General features: G+C 45.1%; 3 protein-coding genes across 3 annotated transcripts; all 3 read left to right on the top strand.

The window, feature by feature from the left end:
- The first annotated feature begins 37 nt into the window (after positions 1 to 37).
- drc3 (dynein regulatory complex subunit 3) lies at positions 38 to 4,544 on the top strand. The gene is made up of 13 exons (XM_061700167.1): positions 38 to 285; positions 606 to 805; positions 880 to 996; positions 1,237 to 1,403; positions 1,485 to 1,640; positions 1,737 to 1,856; positions 1,929 to 2,041; positions 2,126 to 2,300; positions 2,617 to 2,745; positions 2,874 to 2,944; positions 3,303 to 3,426; positions 3,598 to 3,729; positions 3,807 to 4,544. Exons 2-13 carry the CDS (start codon positions 622 to 624, stop codon positions 3,894 to 3,896), a joined length of 1,578 nt encoding a protein of 525 aa, XP_061556151.1. The 5' UTR covers positions 38 to 285; positions 606 to 621; the 3' UTR covers positions 3,897 to 4,544.
- A 236-nt stretch (positions 4,545 to 4,780) lies between these two features.
- gid4 (GID complex subunit 4 homolog) lies at positions 4,781 to 17,712 on the top strand. The gene is given in 10 exon segments (XM_061700168.1): positions 4,781 to 5,161; positions 6,354 to 6,413; positions 6,750 to 6,857; positions 6,935 to 7,036; positions 7,121 to 7,251; positions 8,188 to 8,269; positions 14,458 to 14,593; positions 14,682 to 14,795; positions 14,878 to 14,995; positions 15,845 to 17,712. Coding segments are annotated over 10 exon segments (2,055 nt in total). The 5' UTR covers positions 4,781 to 4,795; the 3' UTR covers positions 16,683 to 17,712.
- Positions 12,497 to 14,441, top strand: noxo1a (NADPH oxidase organizer 1a). Its single transcript, XM_061700166.1, has 4 exons — positions 12,497 to 12,643; positions 12,722 to 12,802; positions 12,884 to 12,947; positions 13,028 to 14,441. The coding sequence occupies exons 1-4, from the start codon at positions 12,581 to 12,583 to the stop codon at positions 13,231 to 13,233; spliced, it is 414 nt and encodes a 137-aa protein (XP_061556150.1). The 5' UTR covers positions 12,497 to 12,580; the 3' UTR covers positions 13,234 to 14,441.
- Positions 17,713 to 17,879: the final 167 nt, after the last annotated feature.

The raw sequence follows: 17,879 nt of genomic DNA, 5'->3' as shown, positions 1-17,879 counted from the left end.
CTTCCCTTGGTCTCGACATGCATTTTCATCGGCCGAAATGAATTGCAGTGACGTATTAAACCGTGTCCCCAGTGTCGTGACTTCCATTCCAAAAAAAGATACTAGTCAGAGATCGCACTTGGGAGCTCCGAAAGTGCAATATAGGCTTCGTCGACGTGTACCTTTTTATTGTCGAGCGTACCTGAACGCAGCACGCAGTTGCTATGTGACAGCCTGTAAACATTGACAAGCGGAAGTGCAATGTGATTTATTGTGACGTACATCTAGGCGGCTGTGCTACCACAGGTAACCCGTATCATTCAATTGCATTCAGACGAACCGTAACGAATGTTGATAATGCCAAATGTGATCACTTTCACTCATGACCACGCCTTTTGTAAATTAGAAGTACAAAATGCAACGTTACCTGCAGTACACGACACATTAATGAGATGCAGTACGGTGTATAGGTTTTGTGTGTGTGTGTGTTTTTAAACAATTTTAATGAAGTACAGTATTACATTGAAGCTAATGATAGTTAGCAGTTATCCAAATGTCTATCCCTGTATTATCATTTGACCTTTAAAAATTGGGATGTAGATGATCTTTTTCTCTCTTTTGAGCAGGCTGTAACGTCAAGTGATGTCTACCACCCAGGAAACATCCAACATCAGCGGTTATCATGATAAAACCCCCATTTACATAGACGAGGAGATTCTGCAGGAGGCAGTACTAGAGCAAGGTCTTCAAGATCAAGCTGAACGCATTGCCAAGAAAGAGGGAATCCGCTTCAACGAGGCCCTCAGACTGAGTCTGGAATACAGAAGTGAGTGGGAAAATGCAGGCTTCGTTCGTGCTATTGAACGTGTTTGTGTGTACAATGATGTTTTTCCTTCCAAGACATCCAGAAGATTGACCACCTATGGGAGTTCTCTTCGTTAACCAAGTTGAATCTGAACAACAACTTCATCAAGAAGATCGAAGGATTGGACCACCTCGTTAATCTGACATGGCTCAGTGAGAAAACTGTTTATATACATATATATATATATATATATATATATATACACACACACACACACATCCCTTAAAGGCAATCCAGACCGACCGTCATGGGTTGATATCAAAATGTCGGTTGTCAATTCGGCCGAGGCGGGTGAGCTCGTCGCCACGGCGATCACTCTTTCGGTGCACCGACAGGGAGACCAGACAAACAGCAAACTTGAACTAATAATGCCAATTGTTTTTTTTTTTTAGATCTGTCATTTAACAACATCAAGAAAATGGAGGGTCTGAATGGTCTTCGTAAGCTGGAAGTGCTGAATTTGTCCAACAACAGAATTGCTCTCATTGAAAACATGGACAGCCTTATGGAGCTAACCATTCTATGCATTGCAAACAACAAACTCCATCAACTCAACAATGTAACTAAATGTAGAAATGAAAATCGAGCCCTTTTTGGGCAACGGTTTTCTAACCCAAAGTCACTGCGCTGCAATTTGAAGGTGGTCTACCTCCGCAAGTTCAAGAAACTCTTCACCCTCAATATAGATGGCAATCCTATCCCTGAGGAGAACAACGAGGAAAAGTACACCCTTTTCCTCGCTGCCTATTTCCAACAATTGAAGTTCCTGAACAACTTATTTCTTAACGAGGATATAGTAAGTGACTCCGACGGCAACTCGTTGACATTCATTTACCTGCCGTAAGATTGGAACGTCGTGAGGTTTGCATGTATGACTTGTACGCGCGCGCAGAGAAATAGGGCCTCGGCCAAGTACAACCTCGACATCGAGGAGATGAACCAAGGAGAGTTGCAGGCGCAACAAGCGGCTGAGGAAAAGCGAAGGCAGGAAGCGATACTGCAAATGCACGAGGTGAGTTCAATAAATTGATTTGGTCGGTCATCGGAATATCTCCTGATGTCGTCATTCTTATTTTTAATTCAGGATGCGTTTGTGGAGCAGTTGAATGGAGATTATTTGTACAACAACATAATCCAAAATGACACCGAGTTAAGCAAACTCCACTGCCTGCCGGGGGTGGACGAGTTACTCGAGGCATATCCTTTGTCGTACTGGAGTCAAATCTGTTGTAACTACGGATGGCAAGTATTCGTACCAATACCTTGACCCTCGGCATTTACATTCGAGCGCCAGCTAGCCGACCTGTGCAACCAGCTGTTTGAAGTCGGCTTGACCGAGTACAAGCGGAGAGACGCCGAGGTGAACTTATTCTTCAGTCGGCTCAACGCGGACGTGACGGACAGCCAGCGAAGAGCATCCGAAGTACTGGCTGATTTTCAGATGCGACATAAGCGGGTGGGCTACGCAGATGTCTGAACCTCGACATCAACTCGGACAGCCGAATCGTGACAATGTTCATTCAGTTCCCAATTGAAGAATGCGTTTATTATCGGGTGGAGTGTATTGGCGATGTCAAATTGTTTCAACTCTCAGTACGATGCCGGGAAAACTCAATGAAAAAAGAAAAAAAAAAAAGCCTCCGTCAAACTCGAGCATTGCTGTCCGAAGGTTTTGAAACAGCTCTCGTATTGGATCGACTGCAGCCTATGTATTTGGGTGCTGCGCTCTTCTGCAAAGTAAATGTATGTGGCTGCATCTACTGCTTTTCTAGAGAACGGTGGATTTGCAGGAGGCACCAGAGAATGAAAAGAAGAGCAAGACGGACGTCTGCCTCCAAGAAATCAAGGTTTTGTGTTACAACCTGATGGCAGTGGAATTTCAACTATACAGCTACCTGGAGGTACGTGCCTTGTGAGATATTATCAATCCGTCATTTTTTTATTTGAAGTGCAGTATAGGCAGATGATGAGGTGTCAAAACTGTTTCTGTGCAAAAGTGAACTTGTAAGTGAAGTGATGCTCCTTCCAGGAAACAATCCGAAAGTTTGACAACAACATCTCCGAGATGACCGCCAGCTTCAGCGAAAGCGCTCAAGGCATATATCCTTTACACGTCCACGCCGTTACTCATCAGGTTGATGGGATTTTGATTCCAAACACTCACTGCTGTTGCGCTGAACTCGAACAGCGGAAGCTCCAGAAAAAAAAACGATCGTGATCCTGGCTGACTTCCTTGTCGTTTCCAAATAACGTTTCCCGTAGGAAATCGTGTGAAGTCCATTTCTTTGAGTGATTCTTTGACGACACCGCGAGAGTGAGCCTCTGTACCGCTCTTTGACTTCAGATAGCCGGTGGGCTGAAATCACACTGGTCTAGATATTCTGTGACATCCCACCTGACAGCGGCTTCGACTCCACTTGGTGTTTGGCTTTTGAGGCCTCCCTTGACTCGATCAAACATTCGTCCACTGTCGAGAGCTGGAGGACAGCCACCATCAGAAGATAACGCAAATCGCTGTCACCACGCTGGAGGTGGTGGCCAAGGGCGAGGCTGAAGATGATTTGCCAGATGATGTTAGAATGGTCGGTCGTCTACTGTGTTTTACAACATAATCATATCAAACAATAACAAAAACAATTTCTCTTTATCCGGTCGTCTCCCTAATTAGAAATGTGTCTCGGAGGTTTGGACAGCCGCGGCGTCCTGTCGCCGGTCACCTTAATAACGTTTGACGCCTTTGTTGCTCAATGTAGTTGTTCTTGGACAAAAACACAGTGATGGACACCCTGGCCGCCAGCCACGATAACCATCTGCAGACCATCAACGACAGGGAAACTCAGTTGGTTACGCGCGCCGAAGCCTGGAAAGTGGCCCTCATTAAAGGGGTAAGAAGCTGAAATGACAGAAGATTGTGTTTTACTCGTGCGCAGGCGGCTCATGTTGCTCCTCTGCGATGCCGCAGATCGAAGACACCGAACTGAAGAGGAACCGAATGCGCATCGCAGATCTCCACAGATACGCCGACTATTTGAGGGCGCAGCTGAAAGAGTGATGTAGTGCAAACCCAACGGCCAGAAAGGAAATGATTGCAGCCATTTTGAATGGAGACGGGAGAACAATTACAACCGATGTTATTTTGTCCAAAGATCTGGTTTCAAATACATATACAAATACATAGATGTACATTTGACTGGTTGATGTATGCTTGTAGTTTTTCCTCTTGCAACGTTGTCAAATCATAGTACTGGTGCTCTCTCTTGTAAAGAAACCTCGTCGACAGCAGTTTCCCAACCCGTATTTAGCCAAGGCGCTCACTTTACGGTGGAGAAATCTCACAGCACACTTGACCAAAAACAAAATGTCACAAAAAGTATGAATACTGAACTCACGATGAGCTCATCTGAATTGACTCACAAACTGCTTAGTTGAACACAAAGTTGTTATTCTGTTGTCTGAATGGCAACAGGTTTATAAACGGATGAATTGTACATTCTGCCATCTAGTGGAAGAGCATTCAGCATCACATCTATTGATTCTGCTAATAACTAACTATACGTCACGGGCAGAGGTAGACCAACAATTTCATCCTCTGATTTAATTACTAATTACGAATCATAAATGACTACAAGTTCTACAGCCATACCGTTACTGCAGGATTATTACTGGTGCTTTTCCGCACACATTTCTTCAATAGAAGACTTTGGATCTCCTTGTTTATTTTATTTTTTTTTTGCAAATAAAGTTGTCGCATCCGTATTTCTCCAGCGTTTGTGAAGAAAAGAGTTGAAAACTATGGCGTCAACAAAGAAATGTTGTCCAAGGTACGAGAAGGAGAAACGTAGGAGAAACGTATTTCATCGTCATGTGTTTCTGTGTCATCTGTCGTCCTATTACTACATGTCCCAGAATGCCTTGCGGCGCCCGCGCGCCCAATAAATTGCTCTTCGACCAATGAGATTTCGGCAACCTGACCTCTCCGGTCAGTTTCCTGCCGAGGTCGCCAGCCGAAAGAAATTGTTCCAACTTTTCCATCTCGGGGCCTTCGTTTTGTCCAGTGCCGGCGAGCCCTCCTCTCCCTCGGCGAAGTTCATGACGGTAGCCGACGGTGACACGTTAGCGCCGCTCGTCATGCCCGTCCCAGCCGAGCGCCGCCAGAGCTCCGCCGCGGCCTGCGCGTCCCCGGGCTCGCTTACTCCGCCCGCCCCGATCAACGGGCAGCAGCCCGGCGTGGCCACGTCGCTGCTGTACAGCGGCTCCCAGTTTCGGGGCCACCAGAAGAGCAAAGGCAACGCCTACGACGTGGATGTTGTTCTGCAGGTACGTGCAAAGTTCGCTTCGAGTTTGACTTTTACTTTGCGCTTCAGTTGCTACGTAGCTTGCTCGGCGCGTCGACACACTTAACACGCTGGCCTCATTTATGAGTCGGACCGGTTGAATGCAAGCGTGACATTTGAACTGTCCGCCGCGCCAGTAAGTGTGCGATACAGCTTCTTGTCATTTACCTCCAACTGAGCGATGTCCTTGATTTACAACGTGTCACTTTTTGATTTGTTGTTATTATTGTCCCAAGCAAGGCGAGTTCGTTTGCATTGCGACATTCGTGCAGAAGACGAATAAGCAAGACAACATCACAACTGTCAAGCAGTGACAAATTAAAAGAGGAAGAACGAGTTAGGATTTTTCAAAAAGCATAAAGTTTTCATCCCAGAGTTAAATGTACAGACTAGACAATTCATTGATTAACGGACTGCTCATCGATTAGCAACTCTCTGCTCGATTCATCGTTCACCGACAACGTCAGTCAACTTCGTATTGTTATACTTCAGCCTCTCAACAGCAAATATGTTCAGATTTCGGCGGAATATCTTTCTGATTTGCAAACATCTGCTTTTACCTTGGAAAACAGTGATCAACATTTGTGCTGATTTGCTGGCAAATGTTGCGGACTGAATAACAATCAATCTTTGTTTGTGCCTTTTCTGCACTGCCAAATTGAAATAAGGGATGAAAATTTAAAAAAAAAAAAATTATGTGATTCATCAATAAATCAACCCATTAATTGATTATTAGACTAATAGTTAGTTGCGGATCTCGGGTGTTCCACAGTTGAGGAGCGTAGAAATAAAACCGCTGCCTCACTTACTTGATTTGCGAGCACTGAAATGACGAACGTTTCGTGCACAAATCAGTTGGCACGATGGTGTCGAGCAGGGAGAAAAGCCACCCTAAAAGACCGATTTCCATCGCTTTATTGACCGAATGGTCACGGAACAAGCGCATCCACAAACCGGCTGCTACACTCTCATTGGCTGACGACAGGCCACGCTCCGCTCCCCGTTTTGCCTCGTTCCACCTCCATAGTGTGACTGTATGTCACCTTCTAAAGCCACCACACTCGAAAGTCCAAGATATGATGGCGGACATCGCATAGTCGGTAGATTAAGCGATTCTAAAAGTATTTCATAGCTGCAGCCCTAATTTGTTGATTCTTCATGTTTTTTTTACACAGCACGTGACTCCGGAGGACTCGTATTTGTGCGGATATCTGAAGATCAGCGGCCTGACTGAGGTGAGCGAGTGGGAACAATCGTGTTTTTCACGGCAGGCTAGTTGAGAGACGCCGGCCGAGACGAATCCCTCTCTCGAGCGCTGCACGCTCCACCCAAACGTGCGTATCCACATTTTGGGGCAAGGGCGAAGCAGAGTGTCGCGCAAACACGACGTCAGCGGGACCTGTCGCGGATCCGCTTTGACACGGTGTCTTTAGTGGCACGAAGAGAATACTTTTTTTTGCTTTAATTTCCCGAGCGTCCTCCTTCCTGTTGTTGGACTGAATACGCCGAACGGGCGCATTCGGGTACCCGCACGCCTTCACCGTCTCTTTTTTTCCCTTTTGTGCTAACAGGAGTATCCGACGCTCACCACATTTTTTGCGGGTGAAATCATAAGTCGAAAGAGGCCTTTTTTAACGAGGAAGTGGGACGCTGACGAGGACGTGGACAGGAAGCACTGGGTATGTCTTCGTTCTCCCGTTACCTCCAGCGAGGAGCTCACGCTTTCGTCAACTTTCGTCGAATGAACTTTCCTCAGAGCAAATTTCAGCCGTTTTATAAAGTTGCCAAAAGCTTCAACTCGGACGACTTTGACTATGAGGCGCTGGAAAACAGCGATTACGTTTTCATGAGATGGAAGGTCAGTCCCGAGCTTTTTTTCGCTGACGCCTAATTGTGAACTTTGAACCCTGAGCTTGTATGCGTTTGTGTTCCACGCCCGAAGGAGCAGTTCCTTGTTCCCGATCACACCATCAAGGACATCAGCGGGGCGTCGTTTGCAGGCTTTTACTACATCTGCTTCCAGAAGTCCACGGCCACTATTGAGGGTTACTACTACCACAGGAGCTCGGAATGGTCAGTCGCGACACTCTTTTTATTTATTTATTTTTGCGTTATTTTATTTCAAACGTATGAAAATAATCAACAATTAGGATGGATGGATGGATGGATACTCTACTTGGGAAAGTAATGCACGCACGGGTCGCCGTGCCAACTCCAGACAGGAATTTGCACCCCGAACAGAACTGTGAAGCGGACATGCTAACCGCTACTCCGCCGTGCTCCTCCCATAAACAAACCGAAATGAAGAGTACTACAATATTTCGTGATTTCCCAAAATGGTCCCGCTACAAACCCCTTCCTATTTATGTTTTGTTTTACAAACCTAATTAGGCAACAAACTAGTCGGGCCTGAATTAACAATATACAACTATACGCAAACTGTGTTCATAGAACTGTTTGTTTGTTTGAAATCAACCTGAGTGATTCCATTTAAAAAAATCATCATGCCCATCACTGTTCGTAACCCAGCTGCCGTTTTCTTTTCACTTATCGTTGCTGTCGGGCAGAAACCCCGTATGTCCAAATATGGTCAGTTTCATATTTGTTCAAAAATGGATCCTATCGATCTGTTATTTTTAGGCGATTTGAACCAATGTAAAGTGTTGAAAATAGCGCAAGAACAAATCTATCAACTGTCGGAGAAGTGTTGCAAAACGCCGCCTCTTCCTTCATTCTGCGGGAGCCGTGTGGCATTTTGTTGGCTCAAGATTGAAAGTCTGGATGCTTCTTAGACAATAAGTGAAAATATTTAGGTTAGATACATTTGAGGAAGTCTGTTTTGTTAAAACCGGACTGCAGTAATGCTTCTGCCGGCCACCGAAGTCAATGAACGTGCCGATTAATTTCCGTCTATCGAAGTGCTTCGCTAGCTCGTCGTTTTATTTATTGCATCACTCGTGGCTCTAAGACGTTTGTCGGTGTAATACATAAATTCTTGTTCCCTTGCAGGTATCAGTCACTCAACCTGAGCCATGTCCGAGAGCACAGTATGTCCATTTATGAATTCCGCTGAACAAGATGCCGCGCAGGTGTTTGTCAAGTAGGGGTCGGCTCATGCGGTTCTGCTCTTAAACGGGATGCAAAAAAAGACTCCAATCAGGCCGAAGGGGGAGCCGCTCTCTGCGCAGAACGGCGCCCGGAGCCCACTCGGCATCCCCACGCTCGCTCCTGTGGAAGACTGAAACGAAGACCATCGGGCACGAAGAACTGGTCTCGCAGTGACGGAAAGACGCCATGTTCGCCTTTAATTTGTCGTCGTGGCTTGAGTTCGTTTTATTTTTTACACGATCGACTTTTACTCGCACAAACACAACTTTGCCTTGGAGTTGAAGGTAGCGAGCCATCAGAAGATGTTTTCAGTCAAATCACTTTTTTTTTTTTTTTTTTTTTCTTCCTTCTTTCTCCTTTCTTCGCCCCTCTCTGATAGGCAATATACAAGAACACGATTTGTGTGGAAATGTCAATCAACAACCATCATGTGCCATTGATGATCAATAACTTAGTCTGTCCAAATTGTCTACAATTGATACAGCAAATAGTCTTACAATTGCTTCAACTGTTTTTGTTGTACCCTATGCAAGCTTAAGTTCCTTTTGTCACTCACAAGAAATCATTTTGTACAAAAGTGAACTGAGGAAAAACGTGTTAAAAGATGCCTTTTAAAAAAAAAATAATAATAATAATAATTGATAGCACCATTTTGAAATTCTATAATGCAATGTCACATTCCAGTTGCATCATTGTTTTTGAGCCGCGGAGCTTGTTGGCACATCGATAATGTGAGTGGAAAGCAATTTTACTCCAGTTCGTGCATCCGCATGGCAAGCAATTGCAAGCAGCAAAGAACGGTAGTAGTCCGGCTGGGAAGAAGAAATAGAGATATAGATATAGATATCTTCAGTGCTCTGCAAGCTCCACTTAAACAAGATTTTGGCTTGGATTGTATTTGGAAAAATGAAAGCATCTGTGAGGAGCTGATGGTTTCATACTTTTTAGAAAAGTGTAATGAATTGAAAAAATATTTCAAACTTCCTGGTGTCTTGCAACAAAAGGCATTTTTTTTCTGAATTTGAAAATATTGCTGCAATTCTACCGGATAGCAGAATGCACATTACGTTGCCGTGACACCACATTGCAAAATGTCGTCTTAACCTGTAGCAAGTTTGAGAATAAACTAAAACACAAACCTTTTCTTTTAACGTTCCGTCGCCTCCTTGAACTGACTTTCACCGCAGTGTCCACGAGATGTCAGCAACTCTACGGTGTGGGTGGTTAGTTGGAATCGCGGCTCCGCCCATCCGCATGTTGAGGTGTCCCTAATTTGCCGCCCATTTGTGTGTGAATGTGTGCGCGCGTAAAACTGGTAGTGTAGATGAAGTGCACGCCATTTACACACACACTTCGCATTTTGAAAGTGCAGCGAGAGATAGGAAGGCGGAAAAAACAAACAAACACTTTCATGTTGTCATTCCAACGTATTTGCACACGCCCAAAATTGGCCCTTAATAAATGTTTGTAAACAAGCGCTGTAGTTGTAAAACAAAGGCAAATCTATTGTGCTTAAAAGTTCAATACAAATGATTTACTCTTGTGTGTAAAATGATGCGGTTGTAACATTTCATTCAGCGATTTTGCCAGGGACTCCGAGAGGGAAGCCATCGTACCAGACGTTGCAAGTCACCGCTAAAGGCTACATACTGTACTTGACCTCAAAATGGGAAAAGGTCAAATACGGCTGCATCGTAATACGTTTGACTATGGCGAAAAATAAGTTGAATTCGTATCATCACTGAACAGAAATATTTCATGTTTCTATTTTTATTATTGTGATGATTATAGCTTACTGTGGAAAACAAATCCCAACTTTACCATCTCATAAATTCGAACATTTCATCAAAAGTCATTAAAAAAAAAACGATTGTAGATATTCGGTACCGTAGGAATTGGCCTTCTGAAACGAGTTTGGCTTTTTGAACTGAACTTCTGAAATTTAGAATACCGTCTATGTCGATGACGTGCAGACCCGGTGCCTTGAGATACGAGCGACGGCCGTACGGGTTTGAGATAGGAGCTGCCATTCTGCTCCTTTTTAAATTTGACTTAAGAGCGCAAACCAGATACGAGCGCTGTATGGTGGCAGTGGACTCAACTCGCAACAAGCATAGCTTTGGCAAATTCGTTATGAAAAAAGCTTTCGAGCTGTTTATTGTCAACCTACACATCAAACTTGGAGAACTACACGTCGTGTATTTAAAATAAATACATCACTTACCCTTTAGTTCGCTAGCTTAATGCTAACACAGAAGGGGGAAACGCATATGAAACCATTTAAGCAACTGAAATTTCGAACTCGGGCCGCACAGTTAGCGCATCTGCCTCACAGTTCTGGTGACCTGGGTTCAATTCCAGCCCGGCTGACCTGTGCGGATTCTGCATGTTCTCCTCGTGCCCGTGTGGCTCGTCTCCGGGTATTCGGGTTTCTTCCTGCAACCCAAAAACATGCGTGCTAGGCTCATTGAAGACTCTAAATGGCCCGTAGGTGTGAATGTGAGTGTGAGGGGTTGTTTGTTTGTATGTGCCCTGCGATTGGCTGGCGACCCGTTCAGGGCGTACCCCGCCTCTCGCCCAGAGTTAGCTGAATTTTAGAATTTAGAATTTGAACTGGAGGCCTACCGCCCCCTCCCAATCCTGGGCCAAAATTGTATTTTTTGGAATTTTTTTTTTTTAGTCACCATTTTTCTCACTAAATATGTTTCCAAAAGTGCTATTGCCATGAAACTGTCACCAGATGTTGGGAACAACCCAAGTAACCCATACATACAAAGAGAGTAGAACAAACAAGATCGGAAATTAAGTTGTGTGTGAAAATGTGAAATGACACAGGGAAAAAGTATTGAATACATGAAGAAAGGGAGGTGCGAAAAGTCAGCGAAAGCCGAGACAACACCTAAAATCGATCAATAATCAAACAGCAATCCAGCCCCTTGTCGGTGCAAATGAATATCAGCTGGTTGAGTCCTAATCGATGGCCTACGAAAAGGTCTCTTCTTTGAATTGGTTTCAAAGAAAAAACATAAAGCTGCGAGAATGGCCCGGCCCATCACCTGACTTGAATCCAATCGAAAATCTATGGAAAGAACTGAAACTCAAGGTCCATAAAAGAAGCCCACGGAACCTTCAAGATTTGAAGACGCTATGACACACATGCCGCCTATTCGGTGTAAACCGTACTCCCAAAAATGTTTTCGGTGTAATTAGTCAGGTCATTTCCGTGGAAAAGAAAAGCAAACGGGCCGCTTCGATAAAAGATCTCAAATGGTTTCCGATTAGCCAACACGCCCCAAGAGGTGTGGGGGAAAACACCAAAGATGCTCTCAACAGTAAGAAGACGCCTACGGGGAGCTAAGATATTGGCAAGAAGGGAGAAGGGAATTGTAAGGGGAAAACAACGGTTGAGGTTGCTGAAGAACAAACTCGACAAACAAACTGGCTGCCCGAAAGACAAAATGAAACATTCGGTGGACTTTTGGGGTCTTGCGGCTTTTTAGCTTGACTTGCTTTTTTTTTTTTGTTTTTTTTTTTAAAAACACAGTTAAATACAGCTAAACTTTACTTGAAAAATGCAGTGTACATGAAAAGTGACAAATGTATTGTACTGGATTAAACAAAAGTTTCATACAGGCGACGAGCTTGTTTGATTGTCTTTTGTGGTCCGGTCCATTTGATCTGTACTTCATTCGCCAATTCTTTTGCATACCACTAGAGGCACTCCTATTACACGTTGAGAATCATTGCACTTATTGAGTAATAATCTCCCAACATCCTGATGGACTATTTAAATTTTCAGTATGCAATTTTTACTCCACTTTTATCATCAATGTGCCGTATGCTCTGAATAAAGACAACTTTACGTCATCTGTATTCTCCTATTCTGAACATGCAATACATTTCTTCAGTCAAATTCTACCGGTTCAAAGTTACGTTTATTGATTTTCTTTTGTAATGATACAGTTCACCCAACAATTAAGTTAACTAAACCTCCGGTGATGAAATTAGAGTGTCGCCTTTCTGTTTGCCTCCTTTCAGTGGCCCAGAAAAAATGCAGCCGCATATTTTCTCTGTCTTTCGGCTTAATTGGCTTGTTAGTGACGTTCTGCGAGGTTGGACTTTCCCGTCAGTGTGACAAATGCTGCTGTTGTATGGAGGAGCCACGCCTGCGCCAGCTGCGCAGGCGTGGCTATAAATGCAGCTGCAGAGTATCTGTGTGTTGCACTGCCAAACAGTCAGCGGACGCCTTCTCACTTCGCTGCTCGCGGACGAGTTGTTGGACTTTGGCCTTGTCATGTCGCAGAGGTACCCCATCAGTATCCGTGTAACCGGAGTCATGGAGAAGGACAAGAAAAAAGTAAGACATCTGTTTTTCTCAGAGGAGCTGCTCATTTGAAGACAAACGTAACGCTTGTGTGACGTTTTCCTCGTCCAGATGTACATCGCCTCGGTGCTTTGGTCAGACGAGGAAGACGTCGTCATCTACAGGACTCTTGAGGACTTTAAGAAAATGCATGTAAGTGTAAAAAAAAACACCACCTCTTTATCATCGCAAAGCACTTCAGAGCTAAATGGATCACTTTGACTTGTTTTGCAGAAGCTCCTAAAGAAAGCATTCCCTGGCGTGAAAAAATCTGAGAGAATCGTGCCTAAATTTCACGGTATGCACTCATCGCCGCATTCACTCGGCCTTGCTGCAGATGATTAAGATGAATAACCTGAGCGTCACGTACGCTTCTAGTCGCAAAGAAGGCCAAAGCTGGGCAGAAGAACGGCAGCGCCAAGTCCCTCAATTACCTGAAGCCCTTGCAGAAGTACTGCAACCAACTGCTGAGCTGCGATCCGCAGGTCAACCAGTCGGTGCACCTCATCCAGTTTCTCCACCCCAAAAATGAGGAACTGCAGCCCAGAGTACTCCAGGCAACGGGTATGTTTGTTCTTCATTGACACACACACACACACAAGGCTGTCTGATAAAGTGTGTGCCCCAGCTGAACTGAAAGTCACGATTAATTAGTAACTTTTGACATTTGGAGCCATCCAAACAAAAAGACTGATTATGAGAGCGTTGGCTGCCAATTTCAATGCCAATTAAAAGTCACATCTTTTCCCAAAGTTCCATTTTGAACATATTTCACAATCATCATTATTGGCCAAGTATGTTAAAACACACTCGAGTATTTTACGGCAAAATGTCCATTCAAAGAAATTGACTGTGACGGAATATACATATTTACAAAAAAAAGATCACCTATTATGAAAGAATCACTGCCCAAGTACAGTTCAGTTGTATTTACCTTACGTTTTATGCATTGAATCTCTCAGAAGTGTTTGGTTTTTAACATTTATCTCGGTACAAATTTTATTTCAGTTTGATGTTTGATTTATTGATGGGGACGATGCAAATCACATGTTGGATGGAGCTTCGGCCTGTTTCAAACACGCTTCAAGTAACTGATGTTCCCTTTTGCTAGTTTCCATCTCCTGCCCTCCGTTGGGCTTTTAGGAAATGAAAAGAGGGCTCAAAGCAGATGCGGCAATTTTGCATGGAAACAGAATTAAAATCTTACATCATAGTTATATGAAATTACAGAGGAGTCAAAAGTGCTCAAATCTCTTTTTAACATCGTTTCATTGAATCATTAGTTTGGTAGTTGTTTTTTTCCTAAACGTCAGCACAGTTACTTCAATTCAAAATTCCAGAACGTAAATTCCCAATTCCAGCACATTTTAAACATTGAGCATTTCAAGCACGTTACAGAATTCCAAGGACTCGCTGGAGCACGAAGCGCGTTAAGTGTGACATTGGTGCGCAACTGCAGGCACGCTTCCAAGCCTGAGTTGACAAGTGAACCAGCAGGATGCTAGCGCAGCTTCGCCCGAGGTCTGTTTCCATCTATCCTCTCTTTATGCCACTGGAGATTAGGCCGTCTGACTTTGAGCTCAAGGCGAGGCACACACGGAACCGGACGACAGCCGATTGCGGGGCGCATTATAATCTATACAAATAAGGCTGAACGCCTCCAGACAATTTAGAGTCTTTACTGACGCTACCATGCAGGTTTTTGGGCCCGGTTCTGCACTGTATTGACATCAAGTTTTCATTTTCCTCTTAGCATCATAATTACGCCCCCCGAAACGCAAGCCCAGCAGGAGCAAATTCTCAGCCAGGGTGGCAACGTGACCCAGCCCTTTAGCACAGAGACTTACAGGTGCGTGGCCCCCTACGAGACCAAGGACACCAAGAACAAGCCGTTCAAAGTAGCGCTGGATGAAAAAGTCGACGTGCTCATCAAGGACAAAGCGGGTGAGCCGAGCAGCTTTGTCAACTTCGGGCCGAAACACTCACAAATGGGCGTCCGGTTCTAATGTTTTGGCTTCGTGGCTGGCTTCAGGCTGGTGGCTTGTGGAGAATGAAGACAAGTGCTTGGCCTGGTTTCCGGCACCGTACCTGGAGAGAACGGACGATGAACCGGAAGAGGACAATATTGATGGACTTCCCGAAAGAGGTACGGACCATAAGCACCGCCAACCTCTGCTCCTTTCTCAAGATGTTGAACACATCACCAAAGTGATCTCTATCTCCGTCAGGATTGTTTTACACCGTGACCAGGAGCTACAAAGCCACCAACGGTGACGAAATAACAGTGACCATCGGCGCCTCAGTGGAGGTGCTGCAGAAGTCGGAAAACGGCTGGTGGCTCATCAGGTATTCTAAACCTTCAACCTTTATGGCGAGAATATCAACGGGGTTAGGGTTTCGTACCTTTAGGGGGTAAAATGGCTTGTCACAGGGTCGGTAGTGTTATAATGGAACCATTGACATTTTGGAGTCGGAAGGGTAGAGATGGACTCCGATCAGTGTACCCGTAGAGGTACAGATCGGCACACCTTCAAAAGGTACCGCTACTTGACTTTTACAGTTTATAGTTTGGGGACATACGTATCTGTCTCTTTTTGGTTCTGGTGAAGATAAAAGGTTCCTCCGTTAGACTAAAATCTTAGACATATTACAGAATGCATCAGTGTAGGGTTAGCGTTCAGGGTTATCACTGTATCTGCAACCTATACCCAATACCTTTTGACCATGTCCGGACAGTCATCTCAGAGTCCAACAATTACTTTGAATACCAGGTACATTGGTGTAGATTGATTGTATTGTCATTGAGACAAAGGGTGCAACGGCTTGTCATTGGGGTAGCACCCTTAAAGGTTCTCTCGTACCAGCGACACTTGCCTTTTCTGACTGTTCCCGTTTAGCTCTGGACAATGTACAAACAGTTACCTTAGCGTCCAATAATTAGTTGGAATACCAAGTACATTGTGTAGATACACCCTTTAGGGACAGAGATTGGCACAAGGGGTGCAATGGTTTGTCATTGAGTAGCACCCTTAAAAGGTACTGCTCTTGTACCGTTGACCTTTAGGGCAAGGGCGCATACCTGTACCCTAATTGCCTTGGGCTAGGTACATGTGCTCTTGACTTATCTGCATTTCTGACAGTATAGGGGCTGTGTCCAATCTTTTCAGATATTAACCCACTCTTTGGTTTCCGCAGACACAAAGGCAAGGCCGGCTACATCCCCAGCATGTACCTGAAGCCCCCGAGCCACGGCCGCATGGCAGGTGGCCACCACGAGCGCAGCAGCCCCATCCTCCTCTCCCCTTCCAACCCGCCAGTGCAGTCACAGTTGATGAGCCACTCTCAAGAAAACCTGCAAAAACCGAACCCCGCCAGGCCCGTCTCACCCAATCTCCTTCGGCCCCAAAGCAAGCAATTGTCTAAATCCGTTGAGGTCCTGAGCCCACCTGCGTCGGCCACCGCCTCGCTTCCCAAGCAGAGACCTGTCCCACCTCCCAATCCAGGACGCGCCCCGTCTCCCAATCCAGGACGCGCCCCGTCTCCCAATCCAGGACGCGCCCCGTCTCCCAATACAGGAGGCATCCCATCTTCTAATACAAGACACGCCTCACCTCCCAACGCAAGCTACGTCCCTACGCCCATCATCATGGTGGAGAACGACGCGGATAACGATCTTCCGATTAGCCTGACCGGGGACAGCGAGGGAGAGTTCACAAGTGACAGCGAATTCAGCAGTGACGAATTCAGCTCGCCCTCGACCAGCACGACCACGACCCTGAGCATGAGCTACGACGACTACCGCCTGCGCCACAGCCGCACTCCTCCGCCGCCGGCTAGGCAGAACCTGAATCCGGAAAGCGCCACGGGGGGCAAAATGACGCCCGCCGTATCCGACCCGAACATCTTCAAGAGCGTCTCAGCGCCCAAGATGCCGCCCAGGCCGGAGCCCAAAGAGATCCTCAGCCGATGCACCACCATCACTCGCAAGAACGCAAACAGATCTCAGAGCCCGACGCCCATACAGAGTCATTAGAAGTCGCCGAAGTCGGACAATTCAGATCAGTCGATTACAATGCAGCAGAATGAGTTCAGCTGGACCTAGACTTCTCAAACAAACTTGTTTGAATGTATTTACGGTTCTATACTAGAAAGATTGCTAGCACCTTTGCAGCTAGAAACGCGTCACTCAACTCTTTCCAGTCTCTTCAGAGTATATTTTCCATACTGGAAAACCTTTGTTGTTTTTACATGTACCCAAAGATATTTGTTTGTGTGTCAAGAATGCTAGAATTGGAAATAGCCTCTGGGTGTGTTGTGGATTGTTTGCTTTGGACCGAATAAAAGCATGCCGATCAATTGTGCAGTGGTGCAACGTGGCTTAAACAAAGACAGCAATGACAAAGCACAGGGAGTAACGCTCCTTCCAACAATTTCTTCATTTCAGTTCTCCACGGTGAAAGTTTTAAGTCATTTCAGTGCGAACCGGCCTCACGCAGAAGTACAGCTGCAGTGCATTCAGAACGCTGCAGCTCGGTTTCTGACCAGAACGAAGAGGTCCGAACAAGTCTTTACACTGTCCCTGGTCAGCCTTAGAATAGATTTTAAAGTTCTGCTACCGATCTATAAATCACTAAATGGTTTAGGTTCTGAATTCATGAAGGAAATGCTAATGGGATATAAACCGAGTAGGGCTCTGAGATCGACAGACCCAGGTCAAATAGTGGAGCACAGAGTCCAAAGCGAACGTGGTGAAGCAGCATTTGGCTATTATGCTGCACAAAAATGGAATAAGTTGCCAACAGACGTGACGTCGGCCCCGAGTGTGAATGTTTTTAAGTCCAGCTTAAAAACTCTTATTCTCATGCTTTTTAGAGCATTTCCACTTTAAATAGGTCTTGCAACTGTACGCTGTTTTACTTGTACTTTTATTTTCCTCTTTGTTTTAAATGTTCATAAGCTGTTTTCTTTCCCTTTATTTTTAAATGCTTTTAATCATGTAAAGCACATTGAGTTACCTTGTGTATGAAATGCGCTGTATAAATAAAGTTGCTGTGCTTTGCTTAGTCATGACATTCTTTTCTTTGACATCGCATTGTGAACTTTCTCAGCCAATTCCGTGCCAGCTACGCAGTTAGCCCATGTGAACCATTCCACTAGAAATGGCCCATTATTTTTCTGGCATTGCCTTGTGACCCTTAACACCCAATCCTATGGCAGCTGCACAAGGGTC

Source organism: Phycodurus eques, chromosome 16, assembly GCF_024500275.1.
Source record: "Phycodurus eques isolate BA_2022a chromosome 16, UOR_Pequ_1.1, whole genome shotgun sequence".
NCBI lineage: Eukaryota > Metazoa > Chordata > Actinopteri > Syngnathiformes > Syngnathidae > Phycodurus > Phycodurus eques.
The sequence above is the reverse complement of the archived record's forward strand: the minus strand, read 5'-3'. Positions and strand labels throughout refer to the sequence as shown.

What these genes read in the sequence shown, in the direction of transcription:
- drc3 (XM_061700167.1), top strand. Translation starts at nt 622, where the DNA reads ATGTCTACCACCCAGGAAACATCCAACATCAGCGGTTATCATGATAAA. An exon ending in CGATACTGCAAATGCACGAG is followed by an intron (nt 1,857 to 1,928) that starts GTGAGTTCAATA and finishes TTTTTAATTCAG; the next exon opens with GATGCGTTTGTGGAGCAGTT. An exon ending in AAGTGGCCCTCATTAAAGGG is followed by an intron (nt 3,730 to 3,806) that starts GTAAGAAGCTGA and finishes GCGATGCCGCAG; the next exon opens with ATCGAAGACACCGAACTGAA.
- noxo1a (XM_061700166.1), top strand. Translation starts at nt 12,581, where the DNA reads ATGTCGCAGAGGTACCCCATCAGTATCCGTGTAACCGGAGTCATGGAG. An exon ending in AGGACTTTAAGAAAATGCAT is followed by an intron (nt 12,803 to 12,883) that starts GTAAGTGTAAAA and finishes CTTGTTTTGCAG; the next exon opens with AAGCTCCTAAAGAAAGCATT. An exon ending in AATCGTGCCTAAATTTCACG is followed by an intron (nt 12,948 to 13,027) that starts GTATGCACTCAT and finishes GTACGCTTCTAG; the next exon opens with TCGCAAAGAAGGCCAAAGCT.